This window comes from Pseudonaja textilis, chromosome 14 (genome assembly GCF_049901715.1).
Source record: "Pseudonaja textilis isolate UNSWEBS1 chromosome 14, rPseTex1.2, whole genome shotgun sequence".
Taxonomy (NCBI): domain Eukaryota; kingdom Metazoa; phylum Chordata; class Lepidosauria; order Squamata; family Elapidae; genus Pseudonaja; species Pseudonaja textilis.
In genome coordinates, this window is record NC_142003.1 from 2,242,161 (window position 1) to 2,266,670 (window position 24,510).

At 44.1% G+C, this 24,510-nt stretch overlaps 1 protein-coding gene across 4 annotated transcripts in view; it reads right to left on the reverse strand.

Moving 5' to 3' along the window:
- MAD1L1 (mitotic arrest deficient 1 like 1) overlaps nucleotides 1-24,510 on the reverse strand; it is a 280,226-nt gene that overhangs the window by 88,594 nt on the left and 167,122 nt on the right. The window contains exons 16-17 of one of the 4 annotated variants that reach the window (XM_026704365.2): nucleotides 20,450-20,672; nucleotides 16,161-16,502 (exon numbers count right to left, since the gene is read on the reverse strand). The exons of 1 other annotated variant lie outside the window; for it this stretch is intronic. In XM_026704365.2, the coding sequence (XP_026560150.1) occupies nucleotides 16,486-16,502; nucleotides 20,450-20,672 (240 nt within the window). In that variant the 3' untranslated portion in view covers nucleotides 16,161-16,485. Of the gene's footprint in view, nucleotides 1-16,160; nucleotides 16,503-20,449; nucleotides 20,673-24,510 lie in introns of those variants that run through there. 2 more of the 4 variants (XM_087912883.1, XM_087912885.1) reach the window with 2 other exon arrangements.

Here is a 24,510-nt window from a genome sequence, read left to right on the forward strand (position 1 = left end):
AGTCCCAGATCTGGGGGTATCTGCTCCCTCTTTATTGGAATATTCGTCATGTTCTACTTCTCTTCCCGGAGCCCGCTTTATGAAAACCATTTTTTAAAAGGCAATACTGCTTAGGCAGAAGAAAGCCGACAGATCAGCGAGGAGGCCGAACTACGAAGCCAAACAACAAGAATAACCGGGGAGAGGGGGGAACTTTGGAGAGGACAAAAGTAAAGGAAAATTCATCCTGCCTTCTTGGTGAGGGACAAGCAAGCGGGAAAGAGAGGTAGCTCAATTTTCAGCCATCTCTCTCTCTCTCTCTCTCTCTTCAGTCCTTCCAAAGAGCCAGGGTGGCGCAGTGGTTAGAAGGCAGTATTGCAGGCTACTTCTGCCGATTGCCAGCAGTTCGATCCTGACCAGCTCAAGGTTGACTCATCCTTCCGTCCTTCCGTGGTGGTAAAATGAGGACCCAGATTGCTGGGGGCAAGAGGCTGACTCTGTAAACCGCTTACAGAGGGCTGTAAAGCACTGTGAAACAATATATAAGTGTAAGTGCTAAGAAGGAAGGAAGGAAGGGAGGGAGGGAGGGAGGGAGGGAGGGAGGAAGGAAGGAAGGAAGGAAGGAAGCCATAGTGGCACATTTGTTACAATGCAGTGATGCAGGCTAACTCTGCCCACTGCCCAGAGTTTGATCCTGACCAGCTCAAGGTCGACTCAGCCTTTCATCCCTCCGAGGTGGGTAAAATGAGGACCCAGATTGTTGGGGGCAATAGGCTGACTCTGTAAACTGCTTAGAGAGGGCTGTAAAAGCATTGTGAAGTGGGATATAAGTCTAAGGGCTATTGCTATTGCCGTCTAACACTTCAGGTACGCGACATCTCTTCCCTGCCTCCCACAGCCATTCTCACATGCCATGACAGCCTTGGAATGATCTTGTCACCACTCTACCCAATTGAGAAGATGCCGCTGGGCAACCTCACTTAGGCAGCTGGGAAAGACAGACTGCAGAGAACCCCCCCACACCACAAACCTCTCCCTTGCGTAAGCTCATTTGCAGCCTGTAAATTATTCATCAGACGCAACGCTTGGAAAAAAAAAACTATTTCACTTTTAAATTTTTAAATATTTAATAATTATGCATTAAATATTAATGGGCTTTTATTAGAAAACGTTGGCAAATTTGGGCAGGAAAGATCTAATTGTGAAGTTTATCATTGGAAACGGACTGTGCTTTGGAGTTGATTAAGAGGAGGTGAAAAGGCAGGTAGATCTCTCCAAGCCTGGAGGCAAGATCAAGTTTTGGTACCCTACCAAGAATTATGCTCTTCACAGATAAAACTCACACCTTGTCTTGTCTTCATAGGGCAATGAGGGTTATTGAGCTAGAATAAAGATACCGCTGACACAATTGACACTTTCAGCCTTATGTCCTGGGCAATTTTTTTCTCAGTCTTGGCCACTTGAAGATGCGTGGATTTCAACTGGATGTCCACACTTCTTATAAACAGATAATCAGAGCTGGAAGGGACCTTGTAGGTCATCTAGTCCAACCCCCACCACCACCACCCAAGCATGAGACCCTACACCATTTCTGACAAATGGCAGTCCAGTCTCTTCTTGAAAGTCTCAAGTGATGAAGCTCCCACAACTTCTGAAGGCAACTTCTGCTGCATGGGTTGATTGTTCTCACTGTTAGAAAGTTTCTCCTTATTTCCAGGTCGAATCTCTCCTTGATCAGTTTCCATCCATTGTTCCTTGTCTGGCCTTCTGGGGCCTTGGAAAGTAGCTTGACCCCCACTTCCTCTCTGGGGCAGCCCCTCAAATATTGGAAGACTGCTCTCATGTCTCCCCTGGTCCTTCTCTTCTCTAGACTAGCCTTCAACTTCTTAAGGTTAAGGAACACAGATTTTATAGGAAGGGATCCATACGGAATTAGTTTTGTATCTTAAAATTTCTGCACTGAAGATCCGATTGAACCATTGCTCACAGACGCTTACGCTGCAGTAAATTGATGAGGATTTCCTTCTGGGTCGCAGTTAAACAAATGAAAACCACAATCCACTCTGCTTATATATGTTTTGGAATCCAAATTATCACACTGAAGCAGAAGATTATGTCAATCAAGGTTAACTGGACGACACCATGGTTTTCAAAGACACGGGTTGACAAGCAACATTGTGACTTAACTCCGTGTGTGAACCTCACCGTAATCTCATTCTTGTTATCTGAAGAATTTAAATAAGCGAAATAAGTTATTTGGGAACTTCAACACCATCAGATTAAATCAAAGTAGGTGGGTTTTGGAGCTGATGTATGACACAAAACAAGCTCATAAGGCCCACAAATTGTGAGTAGATTGTTGGTTATAATCACAGCTCCTCCCAAACATACGCATATTCACATTGTTTTGTTTCTTAGCAAAGCCCTTTGGGCGTAGTAAAGGAAGTGCGTTTAATAATCTACATTTAATGCAATTGTATGTTTTATTGTCACCGGTGTGCTTTCCAAGGCTTCTGAGGTTTTCCAATGTTATCATCGTAGACATATTATGTGTGTGTGTGAGGAGGGGGGAGAGAAAAAAAGGGAAAGAGAAGAAATTCAGTCAATTGTTTTGTATAGACACATTTTTTTTTTGTAGCCATCAATAGGAAAAGCAAATGGTAGGAGACAGAGCTAGAAATTCAGGTAAGCTCTCACAAGACGGGGCTTTGGAGAGGTAACCAAAATAGCCATTCATTTCCGACAATTTCATTTTAAAAGAAAAATTCCGCTCATATTAAAAGGAAAAAAAACCCAGCAAACAATGCAAGAGTAACAGCAAATTGAAGTTTTCTGTTATGACTCACGGTGGTATGCAGTTAAAGTGCCTTTTAAATTATCTCTCAAACACGTGCACCGAGACAAGCCGTTTAAAAATTGCATTTGGTGATTGGAGACCTTGAGGGTGTGAGGAAGGGTCCTTCATTTAGAGATCTGAAGAGCACCTGATATCATTCAGAAGCAGGTTTGGGGTGGGGTGGGGCTTCAATAAAATGGGGTATTAGCCTTGAAAGCCGTATTTTATTTAGAAGCTTCGAGGCCACCACATTTTTCTGTCTGGGAATTTGGGAGGGGGAAATTTAATAGAGAGGTGGAAGATTATAGACTCAACAACATTCTTTTCTCAGAGAATCAAGGACAAGTCGCCCTGCACCTGGAGAGGAGTGTCTGGAGGAATGGCTCCAGTTGGGACGATGTTTGATTGGGCCATGTGATGGACGGGTGGGTGAAGGGGATGGATCTTTGACTTTCTATTGGGAAAGGAACTCTCCGATTCGTGTTTTCCCAGATGTGCCAATATGACAACTCTAATAAAATGGGAACTTTGAGGAAATGCCCGTCTCAGAGTTGATTGGGTTGGAGTTTGTTACTTGGAACGCTCACATGGGGACTGTAGCAGGCACTAAACAAATGGTTGTAAGTTCAGGAGTACCTATATTGAGTTTCTCAGCCCACAAGAATTAACCCCGACACTCCTCAGGGTATGAGTTACAAGAGCAAATGGGTGAGGAAGTTGACTTCTAAAGAAACTTGACTATCTCTCTCTCTCTCTCTAATCTCAATTTTCCTCAAAATTGACTTAACGCCACAGACTTAACGTTGGAAACTCTTGTCCATGCATTTGCTCGGAAGGTGTATGGAGAAATGTAGGCCATCTCCACCAACATTGGCCCCAGAGGTCTTCTTCCCACCATGAGAGCATGGCCAAGGCTGATGAGCCAGAATCTCTAAAGATCAATCAATTCAAGTAGAGTTGGAAGGGACCTTGGAGGTCTTCTAGTCCAGCTCTCTGCTCAAGCAGGAGACCCTATATCATTCCAGACAAGTGGATGTCCAGTCTCTTCTTGAAAACCTCCAGTGATGGAAGCACCCACAACTTCTGTAGGCAAGTTGTTCCACTGGTTAATTGTCCTCACTGTTAGGAAGTCCCTCCTTATTTCCAGGTTGCTTCTCTCCCTGGTTAGCTTCCATCCGTTGCTTCTTGTCTTGCCTTCTGGTGGTTTGGAGAATAAGTTGACCCCTCTTTGATGAATAACTATATTGGATCCATCCAGTTTCCCAGCTCCACCTCTTCTACTCGGTGGAGAACATGTGAAGACAAAACACTTGGACAAGGGCTAGATGCTCCACTGTGGCAGAAGAAATTGTTTGCTTTGCACAAAAGATGACACGCCAGACCTGAAATTATATGCAAATGAGAAGATTCCCTCCTTACATCTAACAGCAGAAGCAAGGCTGGCTTTCAAGAGACGCATTAGATAATTTCTGTGCCGACTTTCAAACAAGAGACATTTCCATGTTATTAACATCTCTTTCGAGCAAACAGTTTGTCACCTTTCATAAACACGATCTGAAAAAGTACAATTATCTACCCAAGGAGATTACCATTTGATGACACCCCAGGATCCAGGCTGGGGAGGAAAGAGATGTAACATTGATGAGACTTCCTTGTCCCACTACAACTCTTGGGGGGCGGGGGGGGGTTTGATAAATTAAGCCACAAACCAGCAACCACCTACAAATAGCTACAGAAAAAGAAGGGGAAAAAAAAAATCCTTCCATCAACTTTCTCGTGGGCAGAATGTGGGATGAGAAGATGAATTGCGTTTCAGGCTGGGAATTTTGAGAACTATCCTTTAATAGCTACCATGTGGAGTCTGGTTTAATTTACGGCTCTGATAGCAAGCTTTGGCTCTTTTAATTGATAGATTAATCACGTCAGGCACGGGATGATCTAGTGGTTGGACACGTAGAGCTGTGACATAGCTAGAAGCAATCTTGTTTTGCTGGGGAAGCTGTTCTCAGTTGAATTTGTACTTAGAAATGGAGGAAACGTAAATAAAGTTATGTTCCCTTCTACTATAGGCTTCCTTTCTTGTATAGCAAATTGTGTGGTCCATCTCTTAACATGGACATTATTCTGCTGATAGCTGAATTTTGGATAACAGGAATATTTATTTAAACTGAATGAATTGCAAAGGATTAATAATTTCTCTCTCTCTCTCTCTCTCATTCTCTCCTATCTATCTATCTATCTATCTATCTATCTATCTATCTATCTATCTATCTATCTATCTATCTATCTATCATCTATCTATCTATCTATCTATCCTCCTTCTATCATCAACAGAATTTATTATCCAAGGCTGATCTTGCTTTGAAAATAGATGTTGGAGTATCAGTACTCAAGGAGGTTTGAAAGACCTCAACACCTGCTCCCAAAAGGCTTTTGATGCTGAGTTAGAAAAGAAAATTGTAGGAGATGAGCAAGCTGTGCTGGAAGGCAGAGTTAAACAAGCCATCAGTTTGGAATTATTGAGCAGCCACAAGAGACCCAAGTCCAGCCTTCCATGAATTCCGTTGACTCTTATCTAGCTCCAGTTTAGTGCTTGCTGTTAGTTGACCAGATTCTCACGTATACGTAGCAATTCTAAACTCTTCTGTGCTTTGAACGGAGTTCCTGGTTCTTTGCACCTGACAAAAATGCCCATCACAAGCAATTCACCCCAAAGATCTACCAAGAAAAGGAGTGCTGAGAAAATATTGGTGGATTGAATGAGATTCCCCAAACGACCTGCCTGCTCCTTAAGGAAGAAGAAAATCAAGGCGCTCATTCCTGTGCAGAGCTAGACAAATTCACGGCCTCTTCAGCCTTTGAGGGTGGACCTTGGGTGTCCTACCTTCCATCTGATGTATCATCCATTCCCAAAGTCAGGTTCAATGTTCCAAGAACATCATTTAAATCAAATTAAGACAATTTTTGCCCTGCTGGTATTGGAACCGGATCTCCAAATCTATTCAATTCAGCAGCTTTGTGTAGAGATGATGGCAGCGTGGACAAAGGGAAGGAACAAAGAACTTTCTTCAACTCTTTCAACTTGAATTTCTCCTGCTCATGAGGTCAAGTGTTAGAAAGAAAAGGACACAAGGGAATCCTTGCAATTTTCCCTCGTAAACAAAAACAAGTGCTGAATTCTGCTTTCGCATCCTCCCGTCTAAGCCCTCTTCCTCCTGTGCCATGAATCATTATTAATGATATTTGTCAGTCTTCTCGGAAGTCTTTTCGTGGTTGAACTGCAGCAGAACACTGGTTTAGATCAAGCCATGAACAAATGACCTGGGTGGGCACAAGGAGACTGTGTCAAATACCACAAGCACCACGGGGCCAGGAAGGAGTCCCCTCAGGCCCACACACTGGAATTGACTAGCCACGTTTGGTCGAGATGGAAGATGACAATTGCCCAAGAAACCGGCGTGTGGAGAAGGAAGCCAATCTCGGTATGCTTTTCACGGGTGAAAGACTTAGTCCTTGCTTTACCCCAGGACGCGAGGGGGAGAATGTAACCTTCTTTTAAGCACAGAAAGACCAAGAAACAAACTTAAGAGAGGATACTGGGCTGGCAGAAGATATATATATATATATTTGATTGAATCAACAATGAAAAGTTGATTCTCTGCAAACAGATCTTTCAGCAGAAGCAGCATTAGCAGATCTGTTAACTGCCCAGAATGGCTGGTTTTTTATTTATTTATTTTATTTGGTTTGTCAATCGCTTACAAGATAATAGGTATAAGTAAAAACATAGTTATGGATACATATAAGAAAAATAAAAGAAACAATAGGACAGGGACGGTAGGCACGCTGGGGCGCTTATGACTGTGAACACAGCTTGCGATTCAACTCCAAGTGCCTCAACCTTGTGACGGTGGATCGAATAAGGTTGATAGCCTTCGTCATCATGGAACGGAAGACCACAGACTGAAGATCGTAACTGAAGACTGAAGACCACCAATTAAAGACTGAAGACCAGAGACCAAAAGATTGAAGATCATAACTGAAGTTTGAAGACCAGAGACCGAAGATCATACGTGAAGACCACAGACTGAAAGACTTTGTCTGATGAACATTTGGAAAACTCAGGACATACTCAGCAGAATTGAGTTGTCTCCAGAAGAACATCCATCGCCCATGTTATCTTCCAACCCAGCAGAAATTAAAGTTGGAAAGGGAAGACCACAAGAGGTCACATTTTTAAGAATACGCATCGGGCCCCTAGTTATAGAACATGAAGGCTAGGAAACAACATTTTAACTCCTTTTGGTATTTTAAAGCCATATTTTCTAGCGGTTTTCTAGATATTTTACAGCAAGAGAAGATTTATTTTTTTTTTAAAAAAAGGGATGTCTTCCCTCAGCTGTGACGCCATTCAAAATCTTGATTAATTGAAAGAATATGGATTGTGAGATCCTCAGACAGCCTTGGCTAAATCACGAATTGCTAAATAGGACTAATTGATTGATTACATGCCATCGAGCCATCGTTACTGTTAGCGATCACATAGATATCTTCTCTCCACGATGGATCAGCTCTTTCAACAATGTGCCCATCCCTTCCGCAGCTGTGTCTATCCATCTTGTTGCTGTTTGTCCTTCTCGTTTGAAGTAGCAATACACTTTCTAATTATCTAGAGGTTTACTACGCACCTCGACACATAACATCCCCTTGGGATAAACGATGGAGCATCCTACTAGTCATGTCACATTTACAAGGGAAAGATATATTTGTATAAGGCTGCAGGGGGCTAAACCATTTTACATGCTGTATGTATTATTAATTTTTTGACAGTGGGCTTAAAAAAACCTAATTCCACCCCCCCCCCGCCGCCCCCAATACTTTCAAGAGAGGAGAAGGTTTTTCAGAGCTCATCTTTTATTGATGGAGTTATTCCGAAGCCAATCTGCCTGCTTTCGGCAAGACAAGAGTTTTAAATCTTCATTTTTCTTCCAATCCCTCTGGGTTTTTTTGGGGGGGGGGGGATGGATTGGGGGTTGGGAGACAGGAATCGTGGCAAGATGATTAAAACATGCTAATGTATACAGTGAAGGCTCTCATTTGAAATGTAATGAATTCTTCATTTGGACCCAGGTGGAGGAACAGAAATGATGACAACAGCTGGAATTTCCTCCACCCTTTCCAAGAAAAAGCAAAATCTTTCTAAATGATAAGACCAAAGAGAAAGGAGAGGGATAAAAAAGCAGGAATTAAAAGCAGATTAAGTATTCATTTATTTTTAAATTCGCTTTTGCTCAAAGGATTATTCTTTGCTACAGGTGGCAGAGTGGCTAGCTACCAGAAACCAAATGAAGAGACTTGACGCCAATCGATTCCTGGTGTCATTCTCTACTCAATTGTACGCCGTTATCTAATATGCCACATGGGGCTGATTTGCGACAAATCAAAATAATCATAATACATAAATGCAGGTAGTCCCCAACTTATGACCATTTAAGACCCCTGGCGGTTAAAGTGCCGTATTGCAGGCAAACTCTGCTCAGAGCCTAAAGTTTGATCTTGATGCGGTTGTCTAAACGCTATTTCTATTCATTTGGCAACCGGTCAAATTTACAACACTGACTTCCAACCGGTCCTTGTATTTATGATCGTAGTAGCTTCCCCGTGGCCATGTGGTCAAAATTTGGGCACTTGGCTATTGGCATGTATTTACAATAGTTGGAGCAACCAGTTGTAAGTTGGGAACTAGCTGTATTACCAATTACACCTCCAGTTTGGGGCACAATTTTAATACTCCTTCTGAAAACATTCCTTGCGTTTGGGTCTCACCGATTCTTGGTCAAAACAACCAAATCAGGTTGGATACATACATTTGTGTGTGTGTGTGTGTGTGTGTGTGTGTGTGTGTGTGTGTGTGTGTTGGGGAGAATTTCCCCAGGGTCTCTGCTGCTTTTTGTAGAGACCTGGGAAAATGTCAACAAGCCACCGTCAGTCAAAATTCATATTAGTGGTCCGCGGGATTTAAAATAATGAGGTTGGTGGTCCCTGAGGTCCAAAAGGTTGGTGACCCCTGGACTAGATGACCTACGAGGTGCCTTCCAACTCTGTTAATCTGTTAAATAACAAAAAAAATGTTTATTTAAGAGGAACTGCAAGAATCTTCTTTTTCCCTTTCTTTTTCTTTAAGGGGCTAATGCTTGAAAACAACTACAGAGAATTCCACTTAATCATAACACTGTAAACAAGGAAGGGAGAGCGGTATTTAAAAAATATCTGAGCATGTTTCAAAATCCCCGCTGATTTAAATTAAGCAGCTGTGTAATCACTGGTCCTGCAATTTTAATGAAAATTCCAAAAGGAAATGCAGATTTGATTATCCTTATTATCAAGGAAAGATAAGATCTGAGCGGAGCAACAGACGAGAGCGTAGGAAGGGAGCCTGTGTCTCGCCTCCCCACTCCGCCCCGTAGCTCGGTTGCCTGTGGCTCATCCCTCGATCCCAGATGGAGGGTAAAAGGGACCGGATCCAACTTCCCCCTCACTTCCTCCTTCCAGCCAGAGCTCCAGAGCTTCTTTGCAGCAGTGGTTAAGTTCTCTTGGCCTTGGAGGCCACCATACTTGGGAGACCAATTAGTGATGCCAGGCAGAGTTTAACCCTGGGATCAAGCAGCGATCAGTTAATTCATATTCGGCTGCCATTCTCCTTTAACATACTTTGGGGCATGTTATATACACTTAATTGGTTGGTGTTTATACAGTGAGTAGGAGATATGCAACCCTATCAAAGGTCTCAACAGAGCCACTGGCCTTAGGGGAAGAGCCGTGGCTTGGGGAGAATGGTTATCCCCCCTTCAAGAAGAGTTATGGACATAGGAGAGTCGGATTCAGACATTCACTGATCCTAGCATTTTTCTCTTTCTTAGGGAGAACCTCATGGATCTTCTGAGCACTTCAAGCTACTAGAACCTAGAACCTCATGGATCTTCTGAGTAAGCTACTAGAACCTAGAACCTCATGGATCTTCTGAGTAAGCTACTAGAACCTAGAACCTCATGGATCTTCTGAGCACTTCAAGCAACTTACAAGGAGTGAAGGACACTAATGAAGAGGGAGAGAGGAAGGAAGGGCATTTCACATGTTCATCAAAAATGGCTGGCACTGCAATCAAAATAAGCCAGCAACTGTTGCGCAATACCAGACATCTGAAACATTAATGGTAGTTTCTCACTGGAAACTCAAATTATACTGAGGAAGGCAATGTGTTTGGCATTTTTATGATGGGATGTGGTCTGGATTCCCAGGAGGGAGGGGCCGTACTCCAGAGGAGCAAGGGACAATGACGTTTCGATAGTTTGTGTGAGAGAAAGAGGGTGAAGACAGTCTCCTCCTCAATGGTTCCCAGAGTATATATTCAATGGTGCACAAAATCTCCTTCAGTTTGGCAAGATCTCTGTTTATAGGTGAGGGAAACAATGAAGAAATCGATAAAGAATGCAGCTCAGACAGTTTGTGAGAGAGAAAGAGGGTGAAGACAGTCTCCTCCTCAATGGTTCCCAGAGTGTATGTTTTATGGCAGTGTTAGCATGTTCTATTTTGGCAAGATTCTGTCTACGGGTGAAGAAATCTGCTTGGAAGAATCACCACGTCTGAAGCCTGACAATTTTTTTTTTAAGAGTACAAAAATAATTGATAAATTAGTCGAAGGAATAACTGCAGCCGGACATGGGTTCAAAGGAGACCAGCAGGAAGATCAACAATGGCTCCCTATGCCATGTATTGGCTTCTCTTCTGGATCTTCAAACCCAACAACAAGAGCAGCCAATGCCTGGATGCAAGGAGAACTCCAGCTATATTAAAGTAAAACTGGCTGCTTAAACGTTTCTGCGGCAATTTCTTTTTATGAACAGTATCTGCTAGAAAGCAGCCAAGGATCACCGACGGAAGGAAATATTCAATAAGGGTGCAAGGCGAACAAAATGTATTAGTGTTAAAGAGATTAACATTATTTCACGGACACTAATGACTTTCAAAATGACAAGTTTTACTCATTGCCGCTTTCTCTGCCTTCAGCGCCATTCATCTCTCTCTCTCTCTCTCTCTCTCTCTCTCTCTCTCTCTCTCCTCCCAGCTTTCGCTGCAGCCTCCGCCACCGATGGCAGACTGATTCATGTCCTTCTCCTTCTCCTTAAGCTGGCCTGCTGACTAATGGCACATGCTCTGCAGGCAATATCTTAGGAGCTTGTGATTGTGCCAAGATGAAGGGTTGGTGTGAGGGTGCGAACCGGCGAATGTTCAAGAAAGCTGACCTGAGATGTATTGTTCTGACCAAGGCTTGGACTTTGGTCTCTTCGTACGTTATCTTTAGAGAAGAGGGCGAACCAGGGTTTGCATTTCCTGCGTGGGACGAGGTCTTTCTCCTTCTGAGAACAACGGGGAGCGTTTTAACAAACTGCCTCCCTGTGTCAACTCATACAATATTTCTCTGGTCTTTTTAAGAGTTGCCAACAGAAAGGGAGGGGGGCAGTGCAGCCGCTTGCAAAACCGAAACCGCTCTCCAGTTAGAATTGTGCACGGCAGAAACTTCCGTCACCTAGTTACTATCTTTGAAAACATTTATGGAATGCAGTTTCGGTTTGCAAGCGGCTGCACTGCTCCCCCCACTCCCTTTCTGTTGGCAACTCTTAAAAGAGCCTAGAAATATTTTATGAGTTGACATTACCTTAATCTCCTTCTCCACAAGGTCATTTGAAAGTTTCAGAAAAGAGACGTTGGCACATGTAAAGACTGCCACACGAAGTGCCGCTCATGGGACAACTCTGCCCGCGTGAGCCATCTGCCCTGGAAAAGCACTTTGACATACGTGTGCAGAGTATTTGGCTATGGAAGAATTTACACCTCCAAAATTGGGATATAAACATTTGCAGGCTATATAGACAAATCCCTAACGTTGTCTCATTAACATCTCGGTCATATTAATAGATCATTTTGGATCAGCCTTTGCCTCTATTTAAATCTTTTTGCTAGACTTCCTTTGCTATTTTTGCTTTCTTAGAAGGAAAACAGAAAAAAAAAAAAAAGTTGGAGCAGTCAGTTAGGCAATTTATTTTTTAAAAAAAAGGATTCTAGGAAAGCATTTTTTTTTTAAATTTATTCTGCTCTGGGTTTGTTTGGCTTACATGAAAGACAACGAAAAGGCTCCAATTTCTTTCCAAATCATTTTGATTTAGACATTCCTTTTGTCGTTTATTTCTGTCACAAAATAAAATCTGTTTGGATCAGTTTATGCATCTATTCTATCTACTCATTAAATCATGGGCTTAACGTACTCGGTGTCAGAACAGAGAAAGCAGCTGCTGAGATCTAAAGGAGAAAGGAAGGAGGCTTTTATTGATGAGTTTGTGAATTTTGTAGCTTTGGCCCCGTTGTCAGCATCGCATCACTAGACACAGGAAGTGGACCAAAGGAGCATCTTCAAATCGGGTTTTTCTCCAGACAGGCCAGACTTTAAAAATACTTCAAAGAGCTCAAGAAGAGACAGACTCCAAGGAATTTATTTATCTCCAAGCTGAAGGTTTTTAGTTAAGAGCACGCCATTCGTTTCAACTTGAGGCTGGGCAGTTTTAGTGTTCCTTTGACAAGCCAAATAGTCTACAAAGACCCGAGAAGTGATACAATGAGTTTACGAATAGAATGAATACTTGTAGCTCAAGGTTGCACTCTGGGGTCTTTGATGTTCTCTGAGCTTGGTGGTTTTTCTTGCAGGTGTTCCATCACCCAACTAGGTGACATCATCAATCCTGCTTGCATGAGCTCTGATGATGTTACCTAGTTGGGTAATGAAATGTCTGCAAGAAAGTAACAAAGCTCAGGGACCAACAAGGATCTCACAGACCTCCTCCAATTCCTCCTCCTCCACTCCATAGAACACCCTCCCTTCTAGCACTGATGGTGTTACCTAGTTGGGTCATGAAACGTCTGCAAGAAAATAACCAAGCTCAGAGAGCACCAAGGAGCTTTCAGTCTTTTTCTTCCTCCTCCCTTCTAGCACTGATGATGTTACCTACTTGGGTCAGGAAAGGCCTGCAAGAAAATGCTAGGCTCAGAGAGCACTAAGGACCCCCTACTGCCAGTCTATTCTTTCTATCTGCCACTTCTTGGGATAACGGGGAGCGGCCTGCAGCCTTCATTCTCCAGGAGCGCAAATAAAATGACGAACTCTACATCCGCCTTCATAACTCAGCTGACGTCGCTTCTTAAGGCACCTGCCAGTCGACTGTCTTCCTGCATAGATGTTGTGTACCCCAAGTGTCTCTCTCTCTCTCTCTCTCTCTCTCTCTCTCTCTCTCTCTCACACACACACACACACACACACACACACACACACAGCCTGGAAGGCTGAGCTCTTGGGTGCAATTCGCTCATTCCCCCCCCCGGGAGCCACCCTCCAATGTATCTCTCTGACTTTCTCTGATTAAAATATCAATCTAACTGTAGGATTGATGTAGCCTCTCTTCGTTTAATATGGAAATTAGCCTCCAGTATCCCACTGCTTGGAAGATGTGTTACTCTGTTTACTTGATTGGAGAGGGAATTGCTGCTCCTGCTGTCACCACATTCAGATTTTAAGTGACAACTCGGCATATCAGGAGTCACGCAACGCACCGCTTGACAACTTTGGGGAGCCGTCGCTTCGTGGTTGGCTTTGCGGGAATGGGACGGAGCTTCCCCTTGGAATGAAAGAGGCCCATTGCCTTCCGACACCGGCCCTTTCCTAGATCAGGATAACCGAGACCAGGCAAGAAGCCGAGGGTTGCGCTCCAATGGCCTTTGGCCACGTTTGCTGCAGAATTGCTCTCTCTTTGCAGCAGTTTCGGAGATCTGGGAGTAAAGAGGCCTCCCGGAGGAAGTCTGGTTTTGCTTTGAAGACGTTTCGCTTCTCATCCAAGAAGCTTCTTCAGCTCTGACCGGATGGTGAATGATATTATCTAGATAGGAGGACCCGCTATAAATTCCTGGGTAGTGAAAAGAAACGGGTGGACCAACTCACAATTTCTGGCTGGGAGTCTCGTTGAAAATCTTAGAGTGGGTAGACACACTTCTGAGCCGTTCCGAGCCCTGAGGATTCTTCACTGCGTCGGGGAGGTTGAGGAACATCTACCCAAGGGTCTGTAGGGCCTGGACGTAGAGAGGACCTCATGCCCTTGGATCCCAACAGGCTCGCAGGTCAGCGAGATTCAAGTTCAGAAAAGACAAAACGTATGAACCATAGCGGCGTCCTGCTTCTGTCCCAAAAGTCACTCTTAGTTAAGAGTCTGCGAAGGCAACGGCGGGGAAGACTAGAGAACGGGGCTCCATTGATGTCAGTTCATTGGACCCAAACAAAGGAGGGTTTTAGGTCCCTTAACTGCTCTTTATTCTTTCTCCTCCTGAAGGTAAAACCGCCTCGGGCTAAGAAACAATCTTCAGCCAGCCCAGGAGGATTGGCATGACAGCTCTAAAGAACACGTCTCTCTTTTTCCCTTTGCCTTTTTCTAACCCACCGTGATCCCCCAACACAAACGTTCTTTTGGTTCCTGTCGCAGTTGGAAGGATGGGAATGAAAGCTACCCTCCACCCTGGAGGAGTCAAGAAAATGGTCAGAAACGTTTTGTGGCTTTGCTGCTGGTGCCAACTCCGCTCTCTTTCTCCCCCTTGTGATCCCAGAGACATACAACCTCTTTTTGCCTTTCTACGTCGTAAACCAACCTTTCGTGCTCGGCCTCTACACAATGGTTGAACAAGCGACAAATGCAGAAGCAGGAACCTTCACTCCGGCAAGAGTCAGGACGCTCAGCCGGTGTTTCTCAAGCTTTGTAACTTGAAGGTGGGTGGACTTCAACGTCCAGCGTTCCCCAGCCAGGTATCCCACCCGTGGGAATGCTGGGAGTTGAAGGCCACCCACCTTCAAGTTGCTAAGCTTGGGGCATCCTGCAAATTTGGAGTTAAGCCTTACTGTGAATTTGAATTTTATTTGAAATGATTTGAATGCTGGATGCTCTATAGTGGATAAGAAGATGCCCCAGAGAATTGTAAACACAGCACAAAAAAATCATCGGTTGTTTTCTTTCTTCTTTGGAAGAGATTGCGAAGACCAGACTCCTCGCTAGAGCACTAAAAATCTCCACAGACCGTTCTCATCCTGGTCATTCATATTTCAAACTGTTACCATCAGGGAGGTGTTATAGGTGTCCTAAATTGAGGACTAATATAGACTGAGAAAAAGTTTCTTTTCCGAGGCAATAATTGTCTTGAATCAAACAGCGCATTTGTGATGTAGTCCTATATATATAGTGGCATTTTTAAACTATTTAACTTACTAAATGTTTTAGATAGGTTTTAGACTAGGTTTTTAATTATTATTATTATTTTAATTATTTTAATTTTTAAATACTTGTAGTGTGATTGTGATGTGGTGTTTGGAGCACTGTGCTGGAGTAGCTTTCAAATTTCATTGTATTTTTGGAATGCAGTGACAATAAAGGTAAAATTCAAATTCAAATTCAGATAGGCACTTCCCAGAATCTCCCAGGTATATCCATTGGGAAAAGAGTGGTATAGATTAAACGCGGCAAGATTCTGTCTATAGGATGCAAGTAAATATAGACCTGAACTTTGGCTGGGTTGTTTTAGCACATTCCAATATCTCAGGGGCTGCCACAAAGAAGAGGGCGCAGTCACGCTATTCCCCAAAGCACCAGAAGGCAGAACAAGAAGCAACGGATGGAAACTTACCAAGGAGAGATCTAACCTAGAGAAATTTCCTTATAGTTATTAAAACAATTAATTAGCCGAATGGCTTGCCTTTAAAAGTTGTGGGTGCTCCAACACTGGAGGTTTTTAAGGACAGACTGGACAACAATTTCACCAAAATGGTTTAGGGTCCCCTGTTTGAGCAAGGGGTTGACGTAAACATGATCAGGTAGAACAGCTCCTACCACAACCTGCTGATTGTTGTTGTTTCTCCAAACCCTGAATTTGTTTTAGAAATCCACCTGAGCCCCCCTTTTTTTGCAATTGACTCGGTATTTATATCCTTCCGGCTCTCTTCTCTCTCCCTTCAGCCTTCTTTAGGTTTTGAACTTCTTTTCATTACCTGCCCTCCCTTTTTTCCTCGGTTAGCCTTTCCCGAGGAGCCGCCAAAGTTCAGACTAAATTTCAAGATCCCTTTCATCTTTTGATGCCTTGGAGGGATGGCAACGTATGTTTTAGAAGAAATGTAGCCCGGGGTTTTATAAATGCACTTTGACGTCCTTTCAGACCAAGGAGATTAGGCGATGTTGGCGGTGGAAATAAAGAGAAAGATCTGAAATAGCAATAACTACCTTTTTATTATAAGTAGGCCAGGTTTGTTTGTTTGTTTTTTGATAATTCCACACCATTTGCTAATTCCACACCTGGAACAACAAGAATCGGTTGATCTTTTTGTTCTTGGATGAAAAGATAAGTGCCCCACCGTTGAATGCCAACTGGAACCAATTCCCTGGATAATCGTTGCTTATGCTACTCACTGGTTGTCCAGCCAACAAGCAGATTCAATTTGCCTTCAAAGATTTAGTAGAGCGATTCCATTATTTTTAAAATCCAGTGGATCTTTCGGCAGGCATTAGAGTTCACTCAACTTTCTTAGGAAATGATCAAAATGCTTCCCCTTCTAAAAAAATGAAGAAGAGTTCTATGAGATAAATAAATGACCTCTGTGATCATATTAAGAGCAAGTGCGTTCTCTTTGCTGGATGATGTAAAGCTGTTCAATACCACAGACTGCTACCCTTCAAAAAGATCTTGACTATGTATCAGAATGGTCAAACAAATGGCAACTCCAAATCTCAACAAATAAATGCTCTGTCTTACATAATGGCAAAAAAAAAAATCAGAAAATAAAATACAAGCTGAATAGTCAAGACCTTGTTGATGATCCAAGCTCTGTCAAGGATCTTGGAGTTCTCATCTCTAATGATCTAAGTGCTAGAGCCCACTGTAACTACATAGCCAAAAAGGCATTAAGAGTTGTTAAGCTAATCCTACATAGCTTTTTCTCTGGTAATATCATACTACTAACTAGGGCATACAAAACATTTGCTAACCAATACTCGAATACAGCTCATCAGTCTGGAACCCACATTACGTATCTGATATTAGCACAGTTGAGAAAGTCCAGAAATATTTCACAAGAAGAGTTCTCCACTCCTCTACTCGCTGTAGAATACCTTATGCCACCAGAGTTGAAATTCTAGACCTAGAAAATCTTGAATTACGCCGTCTTCAGTCTGATCTAAGTATGGTATATAAAATCATACATTGCAATGTCCTACCTGTCAATGAAGACTTCAGCTTCAACCATAACAACACAAGAGCACATAATAGATACAAACTCAAGGTTAACCACACCAAACTTGATTGCAGGAAATTCGACTTCAGCAACAGAGGGGTCAATGTCTGGAATACTCTACCTGACTCTGTGGTTTCTTCCCCAAATCCCAAAAAGTTTAACCTTAGACTGTCTACTATTGACCTCACCCCTTTCCTAGGAGGTCTGTAGGGGGCGTGCATAAGCGCACCAACGTGCCTACCGTCCCTGTCCTATTGTTTCTTCTTATTTTTCTTATATGTATCCATGTATTCATAACTATGTATATACTTATACCTATTATCTTGTAAGCAATTGACAAATCAAAATAAATAAATAAAATAAATAAAAAATAGAAATGGATCTCCTCAAATGGACCTCAGAGAAGACTTCTGCAGCCGTGTAGGTCAGCATAAGGAGACTTTGACTGCGAGTAGGATCTATTCAATTATTTTCCCCTTCAGGATATTTCCTCCCCCATCTGAACTTTCTTCCAGTGTTATTACTATCTCTAATAATAATCTCTTTCCCCAGAACAGAATGCCACAATGGAGAACAAAAGGCTCCATTATAAAATTAAAAGACAAAAACCCAAACACTTATGATAAAACTCACGATAATTATATAGTCATATCAAAATTGTCTACAACAGAGAAGATGATACAAGGAAGACGGGGGAGGGAGGCAATCCCAACTCTGTTCTATCATGGGCCTACATTGTCCATTTTATTGGATGAGCAATATATTATTTTTCAAAGTGGGGGGTGGAATAAGAACAATCACTTAAAAATGTTGGAGCTTCCTTCGCTTTTAGATTGCAGCCAAATCTAATGTGGTTTTCGGGATTTGACTTGGGATGTTGTATGAATCCAGCCTTGTCAACTTATGGCTTAGATTCATGATGGCAAACCTATGGCACGTGTGCCACAGGTGGCACGCAGAGGCCATTTGTGCCGGTGCGCGAGCCGCAGGCAAACTTACCTCACTGCACATGGGCGCGCCTCACAGCTGATTTTTCGGCTGGTTTGAGGCCTTTTTGGACCTCTCAGAGGCTTGAAAAAAGCCTCTGTAGACCAAATAGGCCTGTTTCATCACTTCCTATAATACTAGAAGTGATGAAACGGGCCTATTATTTGGCCTGCAAAGCTTGCAGAGGCTTTTTTCAAGCTTCTGGGAGGCCGAAAAAGGCCTCAAACCAGCCAAAAAATCAGCTGTGAGGCACAGTGAAGGTAAAGGGGTGGTGGGATTGCACGCACATGCACAAGAGGTAGGGGGGATGTGCACTGCCTTCTAGGTACTGGCACATGAGCACGGGCATGCAAGTGCGCGCACAATTTTTGGCATCGGAACCCCAAAAGGTTAGCCACCACTGGCTTAGACCAAGGGTCTTCAAACTTGTCAAGTTTAAGATCTGTGGACTTCAACTCCCAGAATTCCTCAGCTAACATGACTGGAGAAGGAATTCTGGGAGTTGGAGTCCACAAGTCTGAAAGCTGTCGAGTTTGAAGACCCCTGGCTTAGACTAACACTAGACCACAAACCCCCACCACCACCACGCAGTTGTGTCTTAGAACCAGACTAAACATGACATTCTTGGTTTGGGAACAAGCATGTAAACCCACAACTATCAACCAAAGATTTCCCACTGTCTTAGGTAGATATGGGTCTTTTTCATCACCACCTAAAGCAGGGGTGTCCAACCTTGGCAATTTTAAGACTTGTGGACTTCAACTCCCAGAGTTCCTCAGCTAGCTTTGCTAATGAAAAGTCCACAAGTCTTAAAGTTGCCAAGGTTGGACACCCCTGACCTAAAGGGATCAGCAATGCAACAGAGCCAACCTTAAGAAGCATGCCAACTGGGGGATTCTGGGATTTGAAGTCTACCCAGCTTCAAGTTGCCAAGTTTGAAAATCTTTGCCCCAACTGGGCAAGAGATCCTCCCTGAATCCGAGTCTTGAGGGTCATGGCCCACCTAGAGAATGAAGCGGCTGAAACTCTGACCCATTCACAAAGTCCCCTTCTCCAAATTGTCATTTTCATATCAAAGAAGACCAGAAGAAGAATAGGCCGGCCAGTTCTCTAAACTGCCCCTCCAAAACAAAACAAAACAAAACAAAACTCTTGTCTTCCACTTTAATGGGGACAATCAGAAAGCAAATGCGAAGAAGCATCAAGAAGCTCGGTGGCACTTGGCCAAAACTGCAGGACAATCTCCAGTTGCTGCTTCGAAAGATATTTGGCGTTTAGGATCACTCTGATGCGTGGAGTCCACATTTAATGGACTCTGGCACCCCCATTAAAGCCTCCTTATTACCTATCCCACAAGCTGGAACCCCTTTTAGCCACGATACGTCACAATCCTATCCAAGGAGAAGATTTAAATAGTGGCCAAGGAATTATGACGCCAACCCATTGGCACTGCCGTCCTCAGTATCTTCTTGATTATTGTTTTGTTGCCGTAATTATAATCCGCAGAGCCTTAAATTTTGAACTGCTCTGTATTACAACAAATATCTCGGGCATAATAAAAGCTTGGGCCTCTCTGGCTGCAGCGGAGCTGAAAAACGTTACTCTCCACTCAGAAACCTGAGGAGCAACTTACACATCAATTAAAAGAAACCGCAACATTCTTCATACCATTTCACTGGTCAAGTAGTCCTTGACTTGCCTGGTACACACACCATTTGCCACTCAATTGCTGGAGTGTGCTTCAGCGACCGACTGTATGAATTGCTTTTTTGCGCTGTCCAGCAGAAGAGGTTAAAAATGCACAATAAAACTGAAAACTGTGCTAACACAACACAGTAGCTCAAATCGATTAAAGACTGGGTGGAGGAGGAGTGCATTGGAAAAACACAACCTCGGACAGATAAATGAAAGAGCCACTGAAAGGGAGAAAGAGAGAGAGAGAGCAAGAAAGGGAGGGAGGGAGGGAGGGAGGGAAGGAAGGAAGGAAGGAAGGAAGGAAGGAAGGAAGGAAGGAAGGAAGGAAGGAAGGAAGGAAGGAAGGAAGGAAGGAAGGAAGGAAGGAAGGAAGGAAGGAAAGTAGATGGTTGGGGAATCCTGGGTGTTGAAGTCAACCCTTCTTGAAGTTGCCAAGGTTGTGAAAGTCTCAACTGGATGGCTACCAAAACCACACAAGGGGTGAACTAGGCCGATAGCACGTCGGAAAGTCCTGCATTTGGCACTGGATCGAACGGCTCTTCCCCAAAAACCGTGAAGCTGCTCTGACTGCAGAATTAGGTACCTACCAGAGATTTCAGGGTGGGACTGGAGATTTACACCACCCTCCAGTTTGCTGCTGGTGCTGCTGGTTCCTCCCCCATCTCCGCCTTCTAAAATCCTGATCCTCTCACGGAGACGTTCACATTCCTCCCGCAGATTCCCCATCTGCTCTTGACGCTGTTGCTTGGCCAGGCTGGCGGGGTTCATGGAGAAATGGAGTACTTTGGTTCGACTGGGATCGTGACCACCCTGCAAGGCAGAAAAGCAGGAGTGGGAGGAACAGCTTGTGAGGATGGACAAGTAGCTAAGAATTGGAAGCCAAGCTGGCTTGAACGGTGCCGGTGGAAAGGACCGGCTGCAAGCGAAGAGGGAAGGCAATTGCACCAGCCCGTCCAGGAGATAGTTACTTTACGCCTAGTTTATGCCATGTGTGTTATCTCCATGTTCGGAGGAGGAGGAGGAGGAGGAGGAGGAGGAGGAGACTGAGAGCTAAGTAAGTCTCACAAGGAGAAGCAGAGAAGCGTTTGGCCTGAGAAAAAATGTTAATGAGTATCTGATAGCATTTAATCAAATAGTATGGAGAAGTGTGGCATAAGTAGTATGGGGACACGGTGGTTCAGTAGCTAAGACACTGAGTTTGTCGATCAGAAAGGCCAGCAGTTCAGCGGTTCGAATCCCTAGTGCCGCGTCACAGAGTGAGCTCCCGTTCCTTGTCCCGGAGTGGGCAGGTGGTCGTGCAGGGCTCTGTGTGTGTGTGTGTGTGTGTGTGTGTGTGTGTGTGTGAATCAAGGTTTCTCAACCTCAATTCCTTTGAGAGGTGTGGACCAGAATTCTGGGAATTGAAGTCCACACCTCTCCAAGAGCGGAGGTTGAGAAAAAAACCTGGCCTAATCAATTCTGACTCTCAAGTAAATACTCAAGAAGTATACGATGGGGATAATCCTGGAAGGGCTGGGAAGGGACCTCGGAGGTCTTCTAGTCCAACCTCCTGTTCATTCATAGAATCCTAGGGTTGGGAAGGGACCTCGGAGGTCCTCTAGCCTGGCTCCCTGCAACCTCTGTGGTGCCCAGCAGGTGGCCAATGAATCGGAAAAGAAACCACCTCGTAGCAAATGACACGAACCTTCAGAAGAAGAAAAGCAGAGCGAAAGAAAAGATCCAAAGAAAGGGTATTTAAAAACACAACAAGACTCCGGGGATTTTCGCCCTCCTTCGATGACGGCCACCCGGTTCTCTTCGAACTTCAAACCAAGTGAACAAGAGACAAAACAGAATCTGTCTCAAATTGCACCTCTGTTCCTGCTGTTTATATTTGGGTCCTTTCTTCGGGGAACAAGCCAGGGTCTAAAAACCCCAATTCAACCCCGATGCTCCATGGCTTTTCTAGCCAGCGGTGCAAGCTTAGCATTCGGCTTCCGTTTTCACGCAGCAGCTGCTTGAAGAAGCAAATGACAGACCGTAAGATAGTCGTCTTCGCTCTACCTTTCCTGAGCTGGCATAGCACAACCCCAGAAGCCTGGAGATTAAAGCTTTCCCAGCTGCGTTCAGTGCCCTCTAGTGTCTCATCTCTAGCCCCTCATCCTGGTTAGACAAAGGAACCTGGCTATGGAAAAGACGGTTAGTAGCAAAGGAGTTTAGCCTGCCTGCCTGGCGTTTTTTTTTTTTTTAAAAAAAATTCCTTGAAGCTATCCACAAGAGGCGAGGGTTAAGGTCTTGCGGTAGCAGTGCTGTCCTAAAACTATGAAAAAGTGGGTGGGGGGAAAGGGGATCCTTGTCTACAAAAGACCACTAAGAGGGATTGGCATTTTTTTCCCCTTTGGAACTGTAGCATAAGAGAAACTGCTGGCATTTCTTCCAGGCCGATTCAGCCTTCCGTCCTTCCAAGTTCCGTAAAACGAGGAGCCAGATTGATTGGGGGCAAGAGGCTGACTCTGTAAACCGCTTAGAGAGGGATGTAAAAGCACTGTGAAGTGGGATATAAGTCTGCTATTGCTTGGGAAAGAAGGAAGGAAGGAAGGAAGGAAGGAAGGAAGGAAGGAAGGAAGGAAGGAAGGAAGGAAGGAAGGAAGGAAGGAAGGAAGGAAGGAAGGAAGCCAGCCAGCCAGCCAGCCAGCCAGCCAGCCAGCCAGCCAGCCATGGTGGCACATTTGTTACAATGCAGTGTGGTAGGCTCTGCCCACTGCCAGCAGTTCAATCCTGACCGGCTTAAGGTTGACTCAGCCTTCCATCCTTCCGAGGTGGGTAAAAGGAGAACCCAGATTGTTGGGGGCAAGAGGCTGTAAACTGCTTAGAGAGGGATGCAAAAGCACTGTGAAGCAGGACGTAAGTCTGAGTGCTATTCCTTCCTTCCTTCCTTCCTTCCTTCCTTCCTTCCTTCCTTCCTTCCTTCCTTCCTTCCTTCCTTCCTTCTTTGCTTGCCATGGTGGTGCAATGATTAGAATATTTCAGGCTGACTGCCCACTGCCCAGAGTTCGATCCTGACCAGCTCCAGGTTGACTCAGCCTTCCATCCTTCCGAGCTTGGTAAAACGAGGACCCAGATTGTTGGGGGCAAGAGGCTGACTCTGTCAACTGCTTAGAGGCGCTTTAGAGAGGGCTGCTACGGCTACTGCTATTTAAGGATGCGTTATACAGCGGTTCAGGAGAGCAGCTTTAGCTGGCTGAAGATGCAGATCAAAAGTGAGGGAAAAAATATATATATATATAACAGGCAGAAGATTCTCAACCACTTTTCCTCCCCCACCTCTCTCTTTTTCTCTTCTCAATGTTGTGCCTAACAAGCAGGAATCTGAAGTGTTTTTCGAGAGCTCCAAGCCAGTGATGTGATTTTTATTAAATCTGTCTTATTAGGTGCATTAGGAAACCTTGCTGTCTTCATCCACAGGCAGACCCTTAGTGGCAAAGTCTTCCTGCTTCGTTGTTTTTTTTTTATTATTTATTTTAAGGACGGCAATTTAAAAAAAAAAAAGTGAAACTACAGATTTGGATTTAGATAAACCGATCTGAATTGAGAGATTTGGATTTAGGGAAAATGCAGATCGATTTAGGAAATGTAGATAGATTTAGATAGAGGGCTGCCTCTCGCCGCATTGTATCCACCCAGATGATTCCCTGGTGGGACCGTGGAAAAAAAAGTTCTCGGTGGTGGCCTCCTTCTCTACCGAAGACCATTCCCCTTGAGATACAATTGGGGAGGAAGAGTAGAGCGGCAAAGTGAAAGTACATTCCAACTCTTCTCTTTAAAAGATTGTAACTAAACTACCAGAGCTTTTGCCTGCGAATATATTTAATTGGAGAACGTGAATGATGACACCCAGCCTATGAACGTGCTCAATTGGAGAATCTGGTTTATGACACACCCAAGGGGGGAGAGGGTAACAGGGTCACAGGGGACTGAAATGAATTGGCCTCAGACAGGTCAGTGCCAGTCGGTTGCCTCTAACGAATCCTTTGAAGTTTTTTGAAGGTTGGCTCGAGAATCATGATTTAATTAGTGCGATTGCTGGAATCCCGATAGATGTCTTGAAGACCTGGGCCCACAAATGGAGGTGGAAACGATCAAGAGGCTGATTTCACTGTGTTTGTCCCTGCTGTGGAGATCTTGGGGTTGCCTGGGTTATAGGCTTAGGCATCGTGGATTTTATTGTTCTAAGGACTGGTGTTCTCTTAGGGCATCCAACCTGCCTCGCATTAATTTGACTCCAGGGAGAATGGAGGAGAAGAGGGATCTCCAAAATATGAAGAAGGTTCCCCCAAATGTTGTGTATGAGTGTGGGTGGGTCATCACAGAAGGCAGGACAAGAAGCATCGGATGGAAATTAATCAGGGAGAGAAGCCACCTAGAACTAAGGAGAGCGGGAACAATTGATCCGTGGAACAGCCTGCCTCCAGAATTTGTGGATGCTCCAGAAAGTAGAAGAGATTGGACACCTGTTTGTCCTGAGTATTATACGGCCTCCTGCTTGAGCTGGGGGGGGTTGGACTAGAAGATCTCCCCAGCCCCTCCTGACACTGTTATCCTATTATTCTGATCTGGAACTGCAATGAGATTATCTTGGTGGAGTCAGCCTTTGATTCTCAAAAGGCCA